We start from the raw sequence: 18,588 nt of genomic DNA on the forward strand, positions 1-18,588 counted from the left end.
TTCTTTTTGCAAGGTTTCTGGGATGGATCAGAGCAATTCTGATTGATCAGCACGGACATAGAGAATCACTGTGATCCGTCCCAGAAGCGCTGAAGGAAGAAGAGGGAGGAGAGCGGGCATTTAAAATCCCTGGAGCGCTATGCAGCGACTGACCGCTCATCACTCACCCAGGGAAGTGCAGCAGGGACCAGGCTGGGGTGGGAAGGTTGTACAGTGTTCAGTGTTCACGTTTTCATTCTTTCTTAAAAGGTGAACAAATCATTCAACTACTTGTGGCCAATTCACGTACCTGTACCTCACGTACCTGTACCTGACTGACTTCAAGTGTTTATATCGGAGTTATGTCTGCAGCTGTCAGCCATAACCTGCTATTATTTTTTTTTTTAGAGCCAGAGGTGCTTTGCAAAGTAAAAGCAATCCTAGCAATCCAGTGCCTCTCGAGGCTCTCCTGTCCCAGCGAGGAGCCCCGCATCCTATCTGACGGTTGTGCCGGCTTACATAAGGGTTGTTCAGAGACCAATTGCCTTTTTTTAAATCTCATGCATTCAAGGGTAGAGGATAGATCTGGGGTCTTACAGACCCCCAGATATCTTCATAAAGAGAACCTGTCATGTTTTATTTCTATCACAAGGGATATACAGGATTATTTTACCTTGTCTTCTCTATCACAAGGGATGTTTACATTTCTAATGATTGGAATAAAAGTGATTTAAAAAAAAATAAAGGGGCAGTGTAAAAAGCTGAAAAATTGTGTTTTATTTATTTTTTTAAAGTTCCCTTGTCCCCCCATATTAGCATGTAGAAGCGAACACATACGTGGGTCACATGCACACATGTAAACATTCACACCACACATGTGGTTCATGCGTTTCTGTTTTTTATTTTTTTGCCTTCCTGTGGGTATAGGATTGTGTATTTAAAATTTATAGGTTAAACTAGATGAATCTTTTTTTCAACTAGCCCAACTATGTGAGGTGTCACCACAAACATTCTAGCGAGAGCAATATATCCAGCGCTAGACTTCCTTTCTATCTCTAAACTGGTTACCTCTAAAAAAATTAAAAGCATTGCCTATGGAGATATTTAATACTATAGTTTGTTGCCATTCCACAAGCGTGTGCAATTTTAAAGCGTGACATGTTTGGTATCTAAAATAACATTATCTTTTATATTTTATCAAACAAATTGTGTTCTATATTTTGTTTTTGTTTTTTTTTGTTTTTTTGCATTAAAATTCATTAAAGTGTATTTCTCGCCCAAAAATTGCGTTCGAAATACCGTGTGACATAAACAATTGCAACAACCGCCATTTTATTCTCTAGGGCCTCTGATAAATATATATAATGTTTGGGGGTTCTAAATAATTTTCTAGCAAAAAAATACTGAATTACATGTAAGCAAAGTGTCAGAATAGGCCTGGTCTTCAAGTGGTTGAACGCAGTTACCTTAAAAAAAAAAAAAAAAAAATCGATATAACTGGTGGGATCTATTGAAGGTAATTGGAGTGGTTTTGGTTGCAGTATTTGTGGATAATGTTTGGTCTCTGGTGTTGTATGGAGCTGCTATTTCAGGTTCTAGGTGATTCATCGCTGGTCGGAAATGGATTTTCCAGCATGTTTGTTTTTTATTCATGTTGTGTTAGAAATGTGTTTCCTCTGATATAAGGGATGTCTATGGCCTAACAAGAATTTCATGTATTAGAAGTGACAGCAAAGTGAGTGTCGGTGGAGAAAACCATGCACACACATGGGGAGCAGGCTCTGCTATTGGAACATGTGTTTACACTTCCATCCCTCATGTTAGGTGGCCATGTACTTGTATCAGCTGAAATAGACTTTGATGAACAGGTAATCAGGTCCAGATAGCGCCCTGTTCACAACATTCATGCAGCAGCTGGGAATCCATAAACTGACTTGGGTCTACCTTTCATCAACTACATTTGGGAATACCGTCCATTAAAGCAGTATTGAATGCAAGGACAAAAATGTGATATATTACAGTTTACCAATCCTTAGGTGTGGGGGCTGCATTAGTTTCCTTTTTTTAGGCCCCTCCCCCCCTTTATTTGATGGTTGTGATCGAGCCAATAATACACTTCCAATCTTATGGTGTCTCCATTCTAGTTGGAGGAGCAGCGGAAGCACCTTTTGGACAGCAACATTGTCAGTCTGGGGAGAGGGTAAGTTAGATTAGCAGATATTTTGATGAACATGACTAAGACCGGACATACACAGTTCGAGTCTTGGCTGTTTCACATTTGAAACCTTAATGGGCAGGCTGAATGTACCCAGTTGTTTGATCGATCAACTTGAGTGCAACCAGCCTGTCGGGTTCTCTTGCGATTAGCTGCTAGCGATAATCGCTGTCTTCTCCTGGCGGGGGCGGCTTACCCTGCCCCCGCCTCCCCACAGGGGGAGAAGACAATTGCTGATTCCATTGTCAACACTGTCTTGTGTTGATGGCGGAATCATGCTAATGAAGGAAATTTGCACCGTGTATGGCCTGCCTTAAAGAGGAGGGCCAGTCAAAAAAAAAAAAAAATTAAAAGTCAGCAGCTACAAATACTGCAGCTGCTGACTTTTAATTGGACACTTACCTGTCGCAGGGTCCAGCGATGCAGGGGATCGAAGCCCCGCTCGTCTCTCCCTCCGTTCAGCGGCGCCAGCATTGCAACTGTGGGCGTCGGGCTGTGGCTTCACAGTCTGGCACCCACTGTGCATGTGCGAGCGGCGTCACGCGCCGTGATTGGCCGCTCAGTCACCTGGGACCTGTAATGGGTCCCAGATGATTGACAGGAGGGAGGGAGCGGAGCTGAGCCCTACCTGTGCCGAGACGGAAGTGATGTCACCAGCCCAGGCACTGAAAGAGGCAGACTACGAGGGACCCCCTAGCAACAGGCATTTAGAGGTGAGTAAAAAAAAAAAAAAAAAAATCCAAATTTTTTTTTTTTTTTTTTTTTTTTTTTTAGGATTTTTCATGTAGTTTTTTATTTTTTGGGTGGAACCCCACTTTAAGGCTCGTACACACGCTTAGATTATCGCACAACCGAATGTCCAATTTTTTTGGCATGCTAGTCTCATGTCGAAAGTAAAGAGGTTGCTCACAATATGACAGAATACAAGGTCAGAAGTGACGTAAAATGTGTTGTTTAGTTTTGCATGTATTCTTTTGTTTCTGAGCATGCGTAGTCTTGCTCATAAGATTTTTTAACATATGAAAACCGTACTAATGAAACAAAAATCGGACGTTGAGTTCACATCCAACAAAAATTTTATAGTCTGCACATCCAGCTTTTGTCTGACGAAAAAGCAAAATCGGCTGTCGAAAGCACCGTATTAACAATCCGAAAATTGGCAGACAGCTCGTCGTACGAATTTTTCCATCCTATTTTTGTATTGTGTGTACAGTCCTTAAAGGGGAAGTCCAGCCTGAGCTCGTTTGGCTGGGCTTCTCCTCTGGGTCACAGGAGTGCAACTAGTTTTGCACTCCTGTGACCCATTTTCAGAGGAGAGCGGTCTGAGGTCCGCTCTCAGCTGACGTCACTGCTATCAGTCGAGGCCCCGCGTCATCCCGACTTCCGAAGTCTGGATCCGCCAGCTGCCTGGACTGATGGCAGGCTCAGCGAGCCACTCCCCGCCCCTCCACAGCTCAGCGCTCCAATGAGAGTAGAAGATCAGAGCAGGAGAGATGCTGACTGACAGGCAGCAGCTCTCTGCTTGGGGAGGAGTAAGAACCGAGCCATCGGCGGTGTTCGGTGGCTCGGTTCTCAGTGAAGAGACACCAGGGGACTGATGCTGCATCCACCGAGGGAAGTATGATTAGCCAAAAAAAAAAAAGAAAACCCATACTTCTCTTTTAAGGCTATGCAATCTGCAGATCAGTTTCTTGAGCATGCACGTCTAAAGGGATGCCAGGGATATGTTCTTTAATGCTCAGTAACAAAATGCTTGATGGCAGATAGAAATTGGCACCATGTATGGCCAGCCTAACAGAAACAGCGAACACTTTTTAAGCTGTCACAGTAAACCATTTCTCACTTTTTTGGGGGATAAATGCTTTACATAAAAGCTGATCATTGTATAAACACCCCTGTCAGTGGTAAATGGTTTGTCTCAACCCTTTACCTTTTACTTGTTCAGCTGAAAAAAAACAGACTTACTGGCAGGATCGCCAGGCAAAAATAAAGGAAACAGAGCCTAAAAAAAGAAAACTAATGCAGACCACACATCTTAAAATGAGTACAGTGCAATCGAAATGTGTGCTTTTGAGTTTCTTACCACTTTAATGCCAGTGCTTCTGAAAGGATTGGGCTGCCAAAACAAGAGTGATGTGCTCTAAAATGGGAAAAGATAGGTGAATAATGATTGCAGCAATACTGTACATGCACATTGTTCATGGAGGTGTGATTCCCGCTTTGTGCTCCTTATGCTGAATGTTCATCATGGGTCCCATTAGGTATTGTTTTTCTTTATTCTGACCAAATATACAGTAGACAAAGTGGTTGCAATCAGCATGTAGTGCATTTGTAGTGTGTGTGTGTGTGTACCATATACAGAGTGAAATAAACCTGGATTAAGAGACTGGATTAACTAGAATTTGATCCCTACCTCCATCATGTATGTATTATTAAAGATCAACTCTAGCCTTACTTTTTTCCTCACACATGCAGCAAGTCCAATTTTAACACAGAAGAGATTACTCTGAATTCCCTGCTAGCTTGCATCTCCACAATATAATCTAGTAAAGCTGCGACATCTTTCCTGAACCTGCCTTAAATTCTTGTCCGAACGGCTTCAGTCATCATTAATCCTCCTGTTGGGTACTGGTACAATCATTGGCCGTCTCTCACAGCTGTTTGATTTCTCTGCCATCAAGCAGAGCATTGTTACTGAGCATTTAATGAAAGAACCCATCCCTGGTGTCCCTTTAGACGTGCATGCTGTAGAAACTGATCAGCAGATTGCATAGCCTAAAACAGGCCACACACACACACGGTACAAACATTCACCCGGCGAGGGGCTGACGAGGATGTGTTCTTTCATATAATGCTCTTGAAAGACGACCCGAGGCACTGGGTTATTATGTTTACAGGAGCTTGCCAGCCCTTCCCACAAACCTGGAGCAAAAACAGTAGACTGACCCAGTAATGATTTAAATGAAAAATTTTAATTGAATGTTAATTGGGGGGGGGGGGGGGGCAAGGGAATATATTCTATCCATGCATTACACTGTGTCCATACTGCCTTGGGGATGGAACCTGAACCTGAATCAGAACTGTTGGCATTGGGAATTATTTGAACTGCTTGCTCTTTAAATACAATCGTTCACATTCCCTGGGTCTAGGTAGGTGGAATTTGTTAACTGTCCTGGAATGTAAAGTCTTGTTTAATTCCTACGTTTTCTTGTCTGATGGAGAAAAAAAAACTCACTTTATTCGACCAGTATAATTGCAGTAATTGCTTTTAGTATAGATAATCTCTCGGATGCCAAAGTTGATGTAAGAGCTTCAGAAATAACATTCAATTTGTCTATTTTAAGCATTCCTTAGAGTAAAAGGTCTGGACACTTTCCTGACAGCCATGAAAATTCATAGCAGATTCAGGAATGGTTGTGATAGTGTCTCCATTTTGTGTTTTCACCGTAACAAGGAGTAGCTTCCCAAACCCAACCTACAAAAGAAACGAAACCTGTATCACCTGATTGGTTGATTCAGATGTGTTCATTTCAGACCCTTTTCCTTATACATGGGTCTGTACATCCCAGGTGGTAAATTAAGAGGGAAAGGTGGGACTTTAAATGAGGTTGTTAACATTGTGGAGGTAGATTGGAAAAAGTACAAATTTATTCCTCATGAGAAGATGTATGGAAAACATGGCAATAATAAAGACCACATTAACAATAGGTATATCATTTCATATATGATCTACATACACGTGTGGCATGGACAAGGAGGTACTTAAATATATATCAATTAGACCTCACATAGTGGTCTAAAATAATTGATTAATACATTGGATGAATTCATATATGTACATACATCATATAAGCAGCACATTGCGAAGAGGATTAATGCGTAGATATGACATGAGTCAGCATCACAAATTCCCGACGCGTTTCATGTAGGGACACTCTTCAGGGGTGGATGCTCAATAATATCTATAAGGTATAATAAACTATAATTAGTCTGGTTATAACTGATAATATCAGGGAAAGGCGGGTTAGCCCTTCCTGAGTACTTACATGGGGACAATGCGATGGAATGCAGCGGCCATAGGGTCAAGGCCCCAGGTGGTAACGTTTTGTTTATTTTATTTATTATATTACAGGTCCTTATATAGCACTGACCATTCACACAGTGCTTTACATATATATTATACATTCAGATCAGTCCCTGCCCTCAAAGAGCTTACAATCTAAGGTCCCTAACTCACATTCATACATACACATACTAGGGCCTATTTACACAGGAGCCAATCTTATGAATGTGGGAGGAGATCAGAGTACCTGGAGGAAACCTACGCAGTCCCAGGGAGAACATGCAAATTCCAGGCAGGTTGTGGTTGGGATTGGAACCGACAACCCTATTGTTGCCGAGTTGAAGTGTTAACCACTTAGCTACTGCGCTGCCCACTGTTTCTTAAGGTGGTGGTAAGGTTCACTTCTGAACTTGTACCTACAGGTAAGCCTATAATAAGGCTTACCTGTAGTTGCAGTGAATATCTCCTAAACTTGCACTGTTTAGGAGATGTGCACACAGGATGCAGCCAGTGCATGCGCTCTGAATGTCCAGCATACCTGTGCAGTACCTTCAGAGCTCCGTGCCGGGGCCGTGACATCATCGTGGCCTGGCCATTCATACAGCCGGAGCCTGCGAATGCAGAAGAAAGAACAGGGGTAGATGAAAGCTCTGTCTGTAGTGACAGCACACCGCTGGAAGGCTTTCTTCTAAGGTAAATGTGTTCCATAATGTGCTAGTATATGATGCATACTAGCACATTACGCCATTGCCTAGCAGGCTTTTTTTTTTAATGCCCAAGTTTACTACTGCTTTAACGTTTGGTTGGCCAGGTACAGTAGTCTTTGCTGTCCCAGAAGTACAATTCATAGAAGCAAGCCACTGCTATCTACAGCTGAAAATGATTTCTGGTGTGCCAGCAGTTCGGCCAAAACGGGTGACCTATGGCAGGTTTTCTTGAAGCTGCACAGTTCCAAAGCGTTGAGTCCTCAGCACGGAATGACATTTGTGTCTGTGGAGAATGAGGATAGGAAGGTCGTACACTTGCTGTGGATGTGGTCTTGCAGGGCTGTCATAACACAGAGGAAGCTGAGCATGAAATCATGTCAGTGGCAGGTTTCCTGGCAGCTGGAGAAGAGGCTGACAGGTTTCCTGCTAACACACATCATGTCCAAACATTCTCTGTACAACTTCTAAGCTGACTTTTTGCTGCATCCCCCTAGAGCCCAGACAATGAAAAGTATAAATAGATATTGGCATGGCTGGATAAATTCCAGAAAACAGGTAGCCAGTGCAGCTAATAAAAAAAATATACACTTGAGGATGTTTTTTTTTTTTTTTTAAATTAAAAAATAACCATAGCTGTTCATCTATCGAAACTGCATGTAAATTTGTTTTGCTTGAATGGGGCAAAATCAAATGTTCTCAGGTTATATTATCAGCAATTCAAATGTGTGAGTGGTGAAGATGGCACAAAGAATCATACTTATTTTCTATGATAATAATGTGGTATGGCCACTAGATGGCACTGACTCTCATAGGAAGTAAAAGTAACATTTCTGTCTTTGCAGCTATGCAGTGGAATAACGTCCTTACAGGATGTCTCCAATTTACAAGCCGACCTCAATGCACTGTCTAGTTGGGCAACTAAGTGGCAAATGAGGTTTAATGTTGATAAATGTAAAGTTAAGCAGTTGGGGGCTAAGAATATGCATGCATCATACATACTAGGGGGAGTACAACTGGGGGGATCCATAGTGGAGAAGAATCTGGGAGTTTTGGTAGATCATAAGCTCAATAATAACATGCAATGCCAAGCTGTGGCTTCCAAAGTGAGCAAAGTCCTTTCTTGTATTAAGAGAGGTATGGACTCCAGAGAGAGAGAGATCATTTTGCCCCTGTACAAACCATTAGTAAGACCTCATCTGGAATATGCAGTTCAGTTTTGGGCACCAGTTCTCAAAAAGGATATCGGGGAACTGGAGAAAGTGCAGAGAAGGGCAACCAAACTGATGGTATGGAGGAGCTCAGCTATGAGGAAAGATTAGAGGAACTGAATTTATTCTCTCTTGAGAAGAGAAGATTAAGGGGGGATATTATCAACAAGTACAAATACATAAGTGGTCCATATCGTGAAATTGGTGTTGAGTTATTCACTTTAAGGTCATCACAGAGGACAAGGGGGCACGCTTTACCTCTCGAGAAAAAAAGATTTCATCTCCAAATACGGAAAGGTTTCTTCACAGTAAGAGATGTGAAAATGTGGAATAGATTCCCTCCAGAGGTGGTTCTGGCCAGCTCAGTAGATTGCTTTAAGAAAGGCCTGGATACTTTCCTAAATGTACATAATATAACTGGGTACTAACATTTATAGGTAAATTTGATCCAAGGAAAATCTGATTGCCTCTCGGGGGATCAGGAAGGAATTTTTTTTCCCTGCTGTAGCAAATTAGATCATGCTTTGCTGGGTGTTTTCTGCCTTCCTTTGGATCAACTGTGGGTGCAGGATTGTGTATATGGGATTGTATTTTTTTATTTTATTTTTTTTTTTGCTTGAACTAGATGGACTTGTGTCTTTTTTTTCAACCTGACTAACTCTGTAACTATGAAGTAAATATGCTGCTCATCACCATCTAGAGGCCATGGTGTTTTCGATCCTCTGCTCTAAGCCTAGGAAAGCAGCCATTATGATGCATCCATCTCTTCTTAGCTGTTGTTGGATTGGCCATGGGGGGGGAGGGGACAGGTTGGACCTCATAACTAGACTTGGAAAGTACCTATCTATACATTGGACCAAGTACTGCATACTGCATGTACTTGGTCCCATGATTGGCAAGGGTGCCTCTCATAAATAAGCCAGTTATTTCATACAGCCGACTTGTTGAGATGTAAGCAGAGAGACCCCCAATGGTCTGCCACTGTACAGGATTTCCCAATCCCTAGTTGAAGTAGAAAACGTCTTTAGATACTTCCATTGATATCATTCGTAGCTCATTTACTATGGCTTCTAGCTTGGGCCGTCTGTCCCCTAAACTTTACATGAGTCAATCCCATATTCAAGTTAAACTCTACTTTCTCATTGCATTTTCCTCTTTACTAAAGCATGTTGGGGTTTCTCTGCAAAGTATCTACATGAGGAACAACTATGGTTTAGTCTAATTGGTTGTTAATCTCAATGTGTGGGTAACTCTAGTCACTGGTCAGTATCATTTTGAATGTAGTATTGGTACTTCTGGTTTAAAGATGAGATGATTACTGGGGTTTGTGCCTATCGCTTGGCTGATTCTGTCTTGTGTGTTCCAAATATTTGGGTTTTTCAGATGTACTCCTTCATATGCATACTTCTTATACAGGACCGGGCCAGGAAATGCTCAAAGGCACCACCAGCTCGGATTTTCTTGACTTCCAGTCCAACTTCCCATCTGTTTTATCTGACAAGTATCTTTTTAAGTTCAACGTTGTATTTATTTTAGAGTAACCTTTTTTTCTCTTTTTATTTTTTATCTCAGGATGGACTCAATTCTTTGGTCCTTGATCTCGACTACCCTGCACTACGAAAAAACAAAAATATTGACAACTTCATCAATAGATGTGAGTCTAAAAGTTTTTTGTTTATATATCTAAAGTATCTGGTGGTGTTTTAGGCTCGGTTCGCATATATACAAATTTGAATGCGTTTTGAACCACATCTGATTCGCATGACATGTCTAATAATATCTATTTCCATTGAAGCTGTTCACATATATATGCGGTGCATCCGCAGTGCGAATTTAAAGAGTCCTGAGCACTGCGGAGAGGTTCAGGTGCGAATTCCAGGCTCATTGAGTTCTATGGGAACGCTTCTGAATCGCACATGTGTTCAGTTGTGTTCAGGATTTCAGCATGGATTGTTCTCCTACTACAAGAATTGACACCCTTTATCTACTATGTAATGGCCGGCACTGAAATCACAGCTGAGACAAAAATCTGCATCAGAACCGTATCAGAAATGCACCTGAACCGATGAACAATGCTTTTTTTATTTGCAGTAAAAACTGACATACAATTCACACCACTTTAAGGCTGGCCATACACAGTTCGAAGTTTAGCAGGAACCGGGCGAGATTCAAAACAGTGGGCAGGCTGAATGTACCAAATTGATCGATCAACTTGGGTACAACCAGCCTGCCGGATTTGCTTGCGATTATTGCAAACAACTGCTAGCAAAAATCACTGTCTTCTCCTGGTGGGGACACCTTTCCCTGCCCGTTTCTGAGCCCCCCATCCGCTGGGAGAAGACAACTGCTAGGCAGGAGGGATTCCCCTGTCAGTAGTGTCTGTGTTGATGGAGGAATCGTGCACATTTCTTTCCTGCAATCACATGGTTGCAGGAAAGAAAATTTGCACCGTCTATGGCCTGCCTAACTGTTTATAAAGTAAACTGTGATGGTATAATTATGTTTAGTTCAAAAAAGAATGTTTGCAGTTTTTGTACACTTGTTTACATTCAGATGTAAATAGACCGCTGTAACCCACTAACAAAAGGCAAAATTCCGTACATCTTAAAGAAACATTGGGTCACTTTCTAGTAAAGCAAAACTTTTATTATAACTGGGACTTTAAAGGTATGGTAAACATTACCCGCACAATGTGCCCTCTACCTGCATAAGTAGTGTACTGATCATGTCGTTTCATGGTGTTGACCTTCATGCAACTTTAGTAGAGTAAATCTTCATATTCCTGTGTCAACAGTTTGTTTTTTTGAATCACAAGGCATGGCTATGCACATGTAAATGCATGACCTCTTTCTGTGATGTGAGACCTGACACTTTCTGTGAAGAAAATACATATCCCACAATCCCTAAGTCTTCCAGTCTGCTGCTGGGAAGGTGAGAGCTAGACAGTAATTAGATCTAACATAGACACGTGCGGGCAGAGCATTCGCAGACACAGAGCTCGCTCATGACGCTCGGAGATTGTCCTCAAGCCTTATCACATCAGCACTGCCACATTTGTGAAACACAGAGGGGGATGGCGAGACATGCATTGGACACTGTCCTGTCCCCTTGGTGCACAGGGACCCAGCCAACTGGAGCCAGACATGGGGAATCAATCAACAATGCTGCTACAAACTGCAGCCACAGCATGTAAGTCCGTTAAAGGTAAGGTAAACGAACACAGGAATATAACTACACTGATACCCAGTCAAAACAGTGAAAACATATAATAGTCTCCAGTGTCTTTAAAGCGGAGTTCCAGCCGTTTTTGTGTTTGTTAAAAGTCAGCAGCTACAAAAAGCGTAGCTGCTGTCTTTTAATAAACACACACTCACCTGTCCCACGATCCAGCGATGCGGCCGCCCGAAGCCTCGGTCCTCTCCCCGGCGCTGGCATCACTAGTGTGAGCACCCGGCTGTGACAGCTTGCGGCTTCACAGCCAGGTGTGCACTGCATTTCTTGAATGGCCGAGCAATCTTCTGGGACCTGTGACGTGTCCCAGAAGATTGAAGGGAGAGAGGGGGAGAGGAGAACTTCCGCTTGAGTCGCTTAGGTGGTGCGAGTGGAAGTGGGAGCTGGGTACCTGTCAAAACTAGGTATGGCATGTCAGAGGGTTAGGAGTCCTTAAAGCGCAAGTTCCACTTTTGGGTGGAACTCCGCTTTAAGTAGCTAATATGCAGTTATTACTGATTACAGCTGGTCATTGTGTATCAGAAATCTCCCAAAGCTGTCTGTGCAATTGTGACGTGCACTCTAAGAAGTGTTGTACAAAATGTACTGCCTATCTGTTCTGTCAATGTTTAAATGAGAAGTATGGGGTTTCACAAAAAAAAAAAAATATTCTCACCTAGGTGGATGCAGCATCGATCTCCCGACAGCACTAAGAACGAGAACTGAGCGATCAAACAAGGCTACTCGCTCAGTTCTCGGTCTTCAGCCTGCACTGTCAGTCCCTGGCTCTCTGCTTTGCCCCTCCAGCACGCACTAGGCTGTGGAGGGGGCGGGAACAGATAACTCGGGCTCTCAGCAGGTCACTGAGAGGCTGAGCCAGTTGCTTGTCCAGACATCTTGGTGGATCCTGAGCATATGGTCGAGATTTTTTCAGAGCCTGGACTGGGTTTGTGATGTCAGCCGACGGGGATTTAACCCACTATCGGCTGAAAATGGGTCACAGGAGCGCAGAACAAACTGCACTCCTGTGATCCATAGCAGACATACAGCTTTGGCTATACTTTTGCATTAAACAAAAGTTCCATAAGAATGGCGCTCTCTCTGTTTCTGTTCCGAGAGAATAGCACTACACCTGTGATGAAGACAGTGGTGCTCATAGTATGTTGCCGAAATTATTCATCAAGTTGGAAAATCTTCCTTTTCAAGCAATCTGTCAGACTGCTGAACCTGCACATTATTGCTGTTAGGTTAAGGGGAAATGGCCCTGATAATGGTAAGTGACTTGAAGAATTGTTTGCTTTTATTGAGCCTTTTATGGGCAGCTTAAGAAAAATTGCTTCAGCCAGTTCACCAGTGCTCAGTTCTAAAGAGGCACAAACAGTATGAAAGCCTGCAGTCAGCTGAAATGAGACATTATTTATAGATGCCTCGTTACAGTGCTATCTTTAATGTGATCCGAAAGCAAGGTCCTCTTTAATGGACTTTGGCTATGGACACTTGGCTGATTTACAGCCTGTCTCTTCACTGTCACATTGCTTGCTAACAGAACAGGGAAGAGATGGGCCATAGATGCAGGTCAGAGCTCTGCTGCATATAGAATGAAATGGCTCTCCTTATGGATTGGGTCCCCATTAGTCCAGCTGGAAGAAGACAACTGTATTGGAAAAGCAATATTACTGACTGTTTTCTCCTCCTATCTTAGCCCGCGATCAGTAAAATATTGATAAGATTATTTTTCTTTTACATTCATGCCCAAAAAAGAATATGGATGCTATTTAGTAACTGATGTTGTTGTGTTTTCAGATGAAAAGGTTGTGAGTGATGTTCGAAAGCTGCAGATGAAAGCAGAAGATTATGATGTAGTGAAAGTCATTGGCCGAGGTGCCTTTGGTGAAGTCCAGCTGGTAAGTAATGGTTTTACATGGGCAACAGTACACTGCTGGGAGTGGAGTGGAGAGGAGATGGCTCTTCTGGGTGCATGACCCAAGTACAAAGACCCACTGCTTCTTGTTTCAGTCTAAAGAATATCATTATTCTATTATCAAGCAGTGGAAATATAGCCATAGCGACGCTATGGGGCTCAGGGCACTGGGGGGGCCCAGTCACGATCATGTGGGATGTTTGTCCTGTTGCTGCCTGTCCTGGCTGCCCATATGCAGCAGTTGTGCAGCAGCCAAGGCTTATTACCACCAGTTCACATTCAGTTTCCCATGCCTACCCCCACCACTGGCCAGGCACCCAGAACCTGACTCGGTGTGCTGTATACGACCTTTGAGCTGTATAGGAGCTGGACTCTTCTTCGCAGGCAGCAGCACAGACACCAGGGCTCGGAGCGGGTAGTAGCAGAAGCAGCTGCTGTAGGGGGCATTGCTGTAATAAAGGCTTCTTACAGATCAGGGCTGCTGGATGGGCTATAGCAAAGCTGGCTGCTGGAACAAAACATGTGAGAGCTTCTATAAGAAAGTGAGAGTGTTTGACTAAATATATTTATACTTCTAGTTGAAGTACAGGTTTTAATAGATGGATGGATGTAAAGAAGCACCATAGTTTAATTCTCATAGTTTTTTACGTGAGAATGTAGTTACCAATAAGAGTGGGTTTAACAACAAAACCGTAGAAGAATACCAGTGTAAAGAAAAGAAAAAACTCAATAGCCCAAATAGAGAGTGATAAAGTCCCAAGGAAAAAACTTCAAGTCTCTATAGAAATAGGCGGAAGAGTCCAAATGTAGAAGGATCACTTATTCAGTGGCTGCAGCTCTTCCATCAGAATTATTGGTTGTCTCTGTGCACTAGAACAAACAAAGCAAAAGGTGCAACCATCTAAGTGTATAAATGTATTCAAAACCGTATAAAAAAGGCGTTAAAAATGCACTCACAAAAGTAGGAGAAAACAAGCACATCAGCAGTCCATAGTTGCTTGTGGAGCTCTGTAGGGAGGCATGACATGGATGGACTCTGCACGTAGAAGCCGGAACCACACTGGAGCCGGAACCGGAAGTGTCGATGGACGTGGTGACATCAGTGGGGAGTGGGTGGTAACATGTTTTGGAGCTTAGGGATGCTCCTTTGTCAAACCATCTGGTTCTGGTGCTGGCTTGCGCTTCAGCGTGGTTATGGTTTCTGATTGCGTATTCCATCCCTGTCACGCCAAGCTCTGCACTACTCCTCAGCTAAACTCCACTTGACCAATACAGCTGCTCTCAAGCGCCAATCTGCCCAGCCTCCCAGCCACCTCCCTACTGAGCTCAGTTCCAAGATTCACAAAAGAAAGATATAAGATTTGAAAACTCCTTATAAAACACTGCGGATCTGACCTTTGTATGTCCCATTCTCTTTATAAAGGCTTCTGGTTGATTTCTGGGTGTAGTACACTGAATTTCTAGGTTACACCCACACTGAAGGTTAACTTAAGCTGCTATTTGATATATAGATGGACATTGCAGGGTGTCAGTTTTTTCAGTTTTTGATGGGTTGACCCTTCAAGTCTCTTAGAGCGTTCCCCCTTTTTCCCCCCTGAAGTCAGTTTATTAAATCAGTTTCCATTTTTGTGTTATGCTTTGTAGAGTTCATTGCCTCTTTTCCTTCTTCATTTCATAACAGGTCCGGCACAAAACTACACAGAAAGTATATGCAATGAAACTTCTTAGTAAATTTGAAATGATCAAGAGATCGGACTCTGCTTTTTTTTGGGAAGAAAGAGATATCATGGCCTTTGCAAATAGCCCTTGGGTAGTTCAGGTAAAAAGTTACTTTGTTATTGTAAATTTTTATTGTTATTCTTTTTTTATAATTTTTTTTTATAATAATAGTAATCATTTTAAAACTGACCTGTAGTTTACATATTAAAAGTGGACTCGATAGACCATTTGGTCTTTTTCTGTCACCACTGTGGTTATATGTTTATGATACCCAACATATGGACACTTAATGGCCAATGGTAATAATTCTGTTTGTCATTTATCATGTTTAACCCTTTATATGTTCATCTACAGCTGTTCTGTGCCTTTCAAGATGACAAGTTCCTTTACATGGTCATGGAGTACATGCCAGGTGGTGATCTTGTGAACCTTATGAGTAACTACGATGTGCCTGAGAAGTGGGCCAAATTCTACACTGCCGAAGTGGTCCTTGCCCTAGATGCCATTCACTCCATGGGTTTGATCCACCGAGACGTCAAACCAGACAACATGCTGCTGGATAAACATGGACACGTGAAGCTAGCTGACTTTGGCACCTGTATGAAGATGGATGAAGTAAGCATAAAAAAAAAGTTAGGATTACTAATCATTATAAAGTCTTTAAAGATGAATTCCAGGTATGGATTTTTTATACATAGTTACACTGGTCCAGCTTGAATCAAGTTAACTATGTAAATACCATACCTGGCCAATACCCCTGGAAGCTGGAAATCACTGAACTAGACACCACTACTCCCCACTTGCTTTCAGATCCTGCCCTGAGTAGCTGCCCTGCTGCATTATGAACACAGGAAGTCGGCCACACGACACAGACGCCATTCAGAGAATGCTTTCCATTTTCTGAATGAATACAAAGTTATCTCTGATTGGACGAGGTGGTGACCATGTTACCACCCCAACTCATTCAATGAGAGAACACTTTGCATTAATTCAGAAAATGCAAAGCATTCTCTGAATGGTGTCTGTGTCGTATGGCCGACTTCCTGTGTTCAAAATGTAGCAGGGAACCCGCTCGGCGTGGGACCAAGAAGTGTGTGGCGATCACTGGAGTTAACAGTGTCTACTTAACGTGATTGTAAACTCTTGTAAAAAAAAAAACGAGCGAGGCGTTTCTTCGGTGCTTATGTGCCGATGACGTTAGGCACCTGCGCATATAGTGAATATCTCCTAAACGGTGCAAGTTTAGTAGATATTCACGGTACCTACAGGTAAGCCTCATTATAGGCTTACCTGTAGGTAAAAGTGGTAGTAAAGGGTTTACAACCACATTAAGTGATTTCCAGCTTCCAGGGGCATTGGCCTGGTGTGGTTTATACATAGTTACATTGATCCAAGCTGGACCAATGTAACTATATAGAAAATATCCATATCTGGAATTCATCTTTAAGGACTTGTTTAAACTGGGGGAAAATAGTTTGCTATGATAATCCAAGGAGTGTCTGATGACTTATGTTACATGAGTCATTTTTTACCAAGTGACATTCTTTTCTCTTCTTTAACTGTTAAAGTGATTGTAAAGTCTTGTTTTATTTTTACCTCCTCTGTGCAGTTGGTTTTGCACAGAGCAGCCCAGGTCCTCCTCTTCTTGGGGTCCCTCTTCTGTGATCCTGGCCCCTCCCTCCTGTTCAGTGCCCCCACAGCAAGCAGCTTACTATGGGGGCACTTGAGCTGAGTCACAGCTCCCTGTGTCCATTCAGACATGGAGCCCCGACCCCGCCCCCTCTCTCCCCTGATTGGCGAACTGGCTTTGACAATGGCGCCACTGCAGTGTTCCAAACAATCAGGAGGAGATTCCCAGACAGCTAAGACACTCGTGGACATCGCTGGAGAGAGCTGGGACTCAGGTAAGTAATTTGGGGGGGCTGCTACACACAGAAGGTTTTTTATCTCAATGCATGGAATGCATTGAGATAAAAAACCTTCTGCCTTTACAACTCCTTTCAATCATTAATGGCCTCAGACCTTTATTGGCAAACAAATAGGTAGTTATTTAGTCGCTCAGTCATCAGATAAAGTTGGTTGCTTGGTCTAATGTCTGAAGCTAGGTACACACTATCAGTGGGCTGAACGAAAAAAAAACAACAACGGAGGAGCTTGCTGTACTAACAAGTCGATGTTAGTACAGCAATCTCCCCGCTGAGCTTTTGTGTTCTAACAGGGGGACTGCCCCTCTGCCAGAACACACTCGGTCAGTGCTCGCAGCCATTGGCTACTAGCGCTGATCGGATGCTGATCAAATACTGGTATTCCAGCATGCCTATTCGAATGAAGCCAGCCATTCGGCCAGATTCTGTCGGACGGCTGATTGAACACACAGGCTGAATGTTGGCCATTTTCTGCTAAATTGGCTGATATTCGGCCCATGGGTCCCAGGCTTACTTGACCAGGCATTTATATGGATCAAACAAATATGGCTATCCCATGAACGAATATAATAAGAATTATTACCAATTTTTTTTTTTTTAACATTATTACACATGCATAAGATTGTTTCAGATGGGCTGAGAACATTCAATGAGCTATTGAAACAAACTTTGAGAACAGATTTCCTTTTAGGGTGCACACATACGTATGTCCCATGGCCATTGAATATAGTGGCTAACGCCATATTACTCGCAGTTCATTGTTAAAACCAGTGGCTGATATGTGCTGTACCCTAGCAGCATGTTGGTAAATACGTCCCTCTAGTGTCACAATGGAATCCTGGTTTCTGAGCATTCCATTCAGCATTGCCAGAGGATTCCTATTACATTCTTCCCGAGAAAGTCACAGCTTCCGCTCCTGAGGGCTCTGTTCGTTTCAGGAACATAGTACAGAATGTGCCAGCCTGGTTTGCAGCTTGCTCAGATGTTACCATATAGGAGCAGAATATATGCGAGGAAGCTGAATAAAAGAATACTTTCAGGCTAGTTTTGTGGGAAATGTAGCTGATGCAATGTGTTGGGTTTTTGGCTTCTTACAGCGCCAGCTAGTGGTCACATAAAGATATGCACTTCAAAACCCTCAGTTGTAAATGTACCTTTATCTATAAAACAAGAATGTCCTCTGATCAAAAGAGTATGTAAAGGCAATTTTAAAAAAAATGTGTCCCGTTTCTATTGTCTAGTGCTAGGGAGACTTGGCCCCGTCATTGTCTTGGTGACTTTCATCACCGTGATAGAAAGTGAGAGGAAGTCCAAACTTTGGAGTTGAGAGGAGAGAGAAAATCCCTGAAAATATTAAAAGGATGGGGCTTTTAACCTTTTCCTACTTTTAATAAAATAAAAAGCTTATTAGTATGTTTGACATTAAAGTGAAATGTCACTCTCTCAATCAACATTGACTATATTTATGCCGCTAACAGTAAATAGAAAGGAAAGTATATTTACTTGTTTTAAACTTTATTTTACATTTCTTCAGTTACTTTCTGGTTTCCATGCCTAGGCAAATAATGCCAGACATCCCAGGAGTCTTCAGGAGGGAGGGAAATAGGGGTTTTCTCAGCTAAGCACACCCTCCTGCCCTAA

General features: G+C 42.6%; 1 protein-coding gene across 2 annotated transcripts in view; it reads left to right on the forward strand.

Moving 5' to 3' along the window:
- Positions 1-18,588, forward strand: part of ROCK2 (Rho associated coiled-coil containing protein kinase 2) — a 240,971-nt gene that overhangs the window by 109,255 nt on the left and 113,128 nt on the right. For both annotated transcript variants that reach the window (XM_073625371.1, XM_073625372.1), the window contains exons 2-5: positions 9,745-9,826; positions 13,186-13,286; positions 14,985-15,122; positions 15,377-15,637. In XM_073625371.1, the coding sequence (XP_073481472.1) occupies positions 9,745-9,826; positions 13,186-13,286; positions 14,985-15,122; positions 15,377-15,637 (582 nt within the window). The remainder of the gene's footprint in view (positions 1-9,744; positions 9,827-13,185; positions 13,287-14,984; positions 15,123-15,376; positions 15,638-18,588) is intronic.

The sequence above is a fragment of the Aquarana catesbeiana genome, linkage group LG04, assembly GCF_042186555.1.
Source record: "Aquarana catesbeiana isolate 2022-GZ linkage group LG04, ASM4218655v1, whole genome shotgun sequence".
Lineage (NCBI taxonomy): Eukaryota > Metazoa > Chordata > Amphibia > Anura > Ranidae > Aquarana > Aquarana catesbeiana.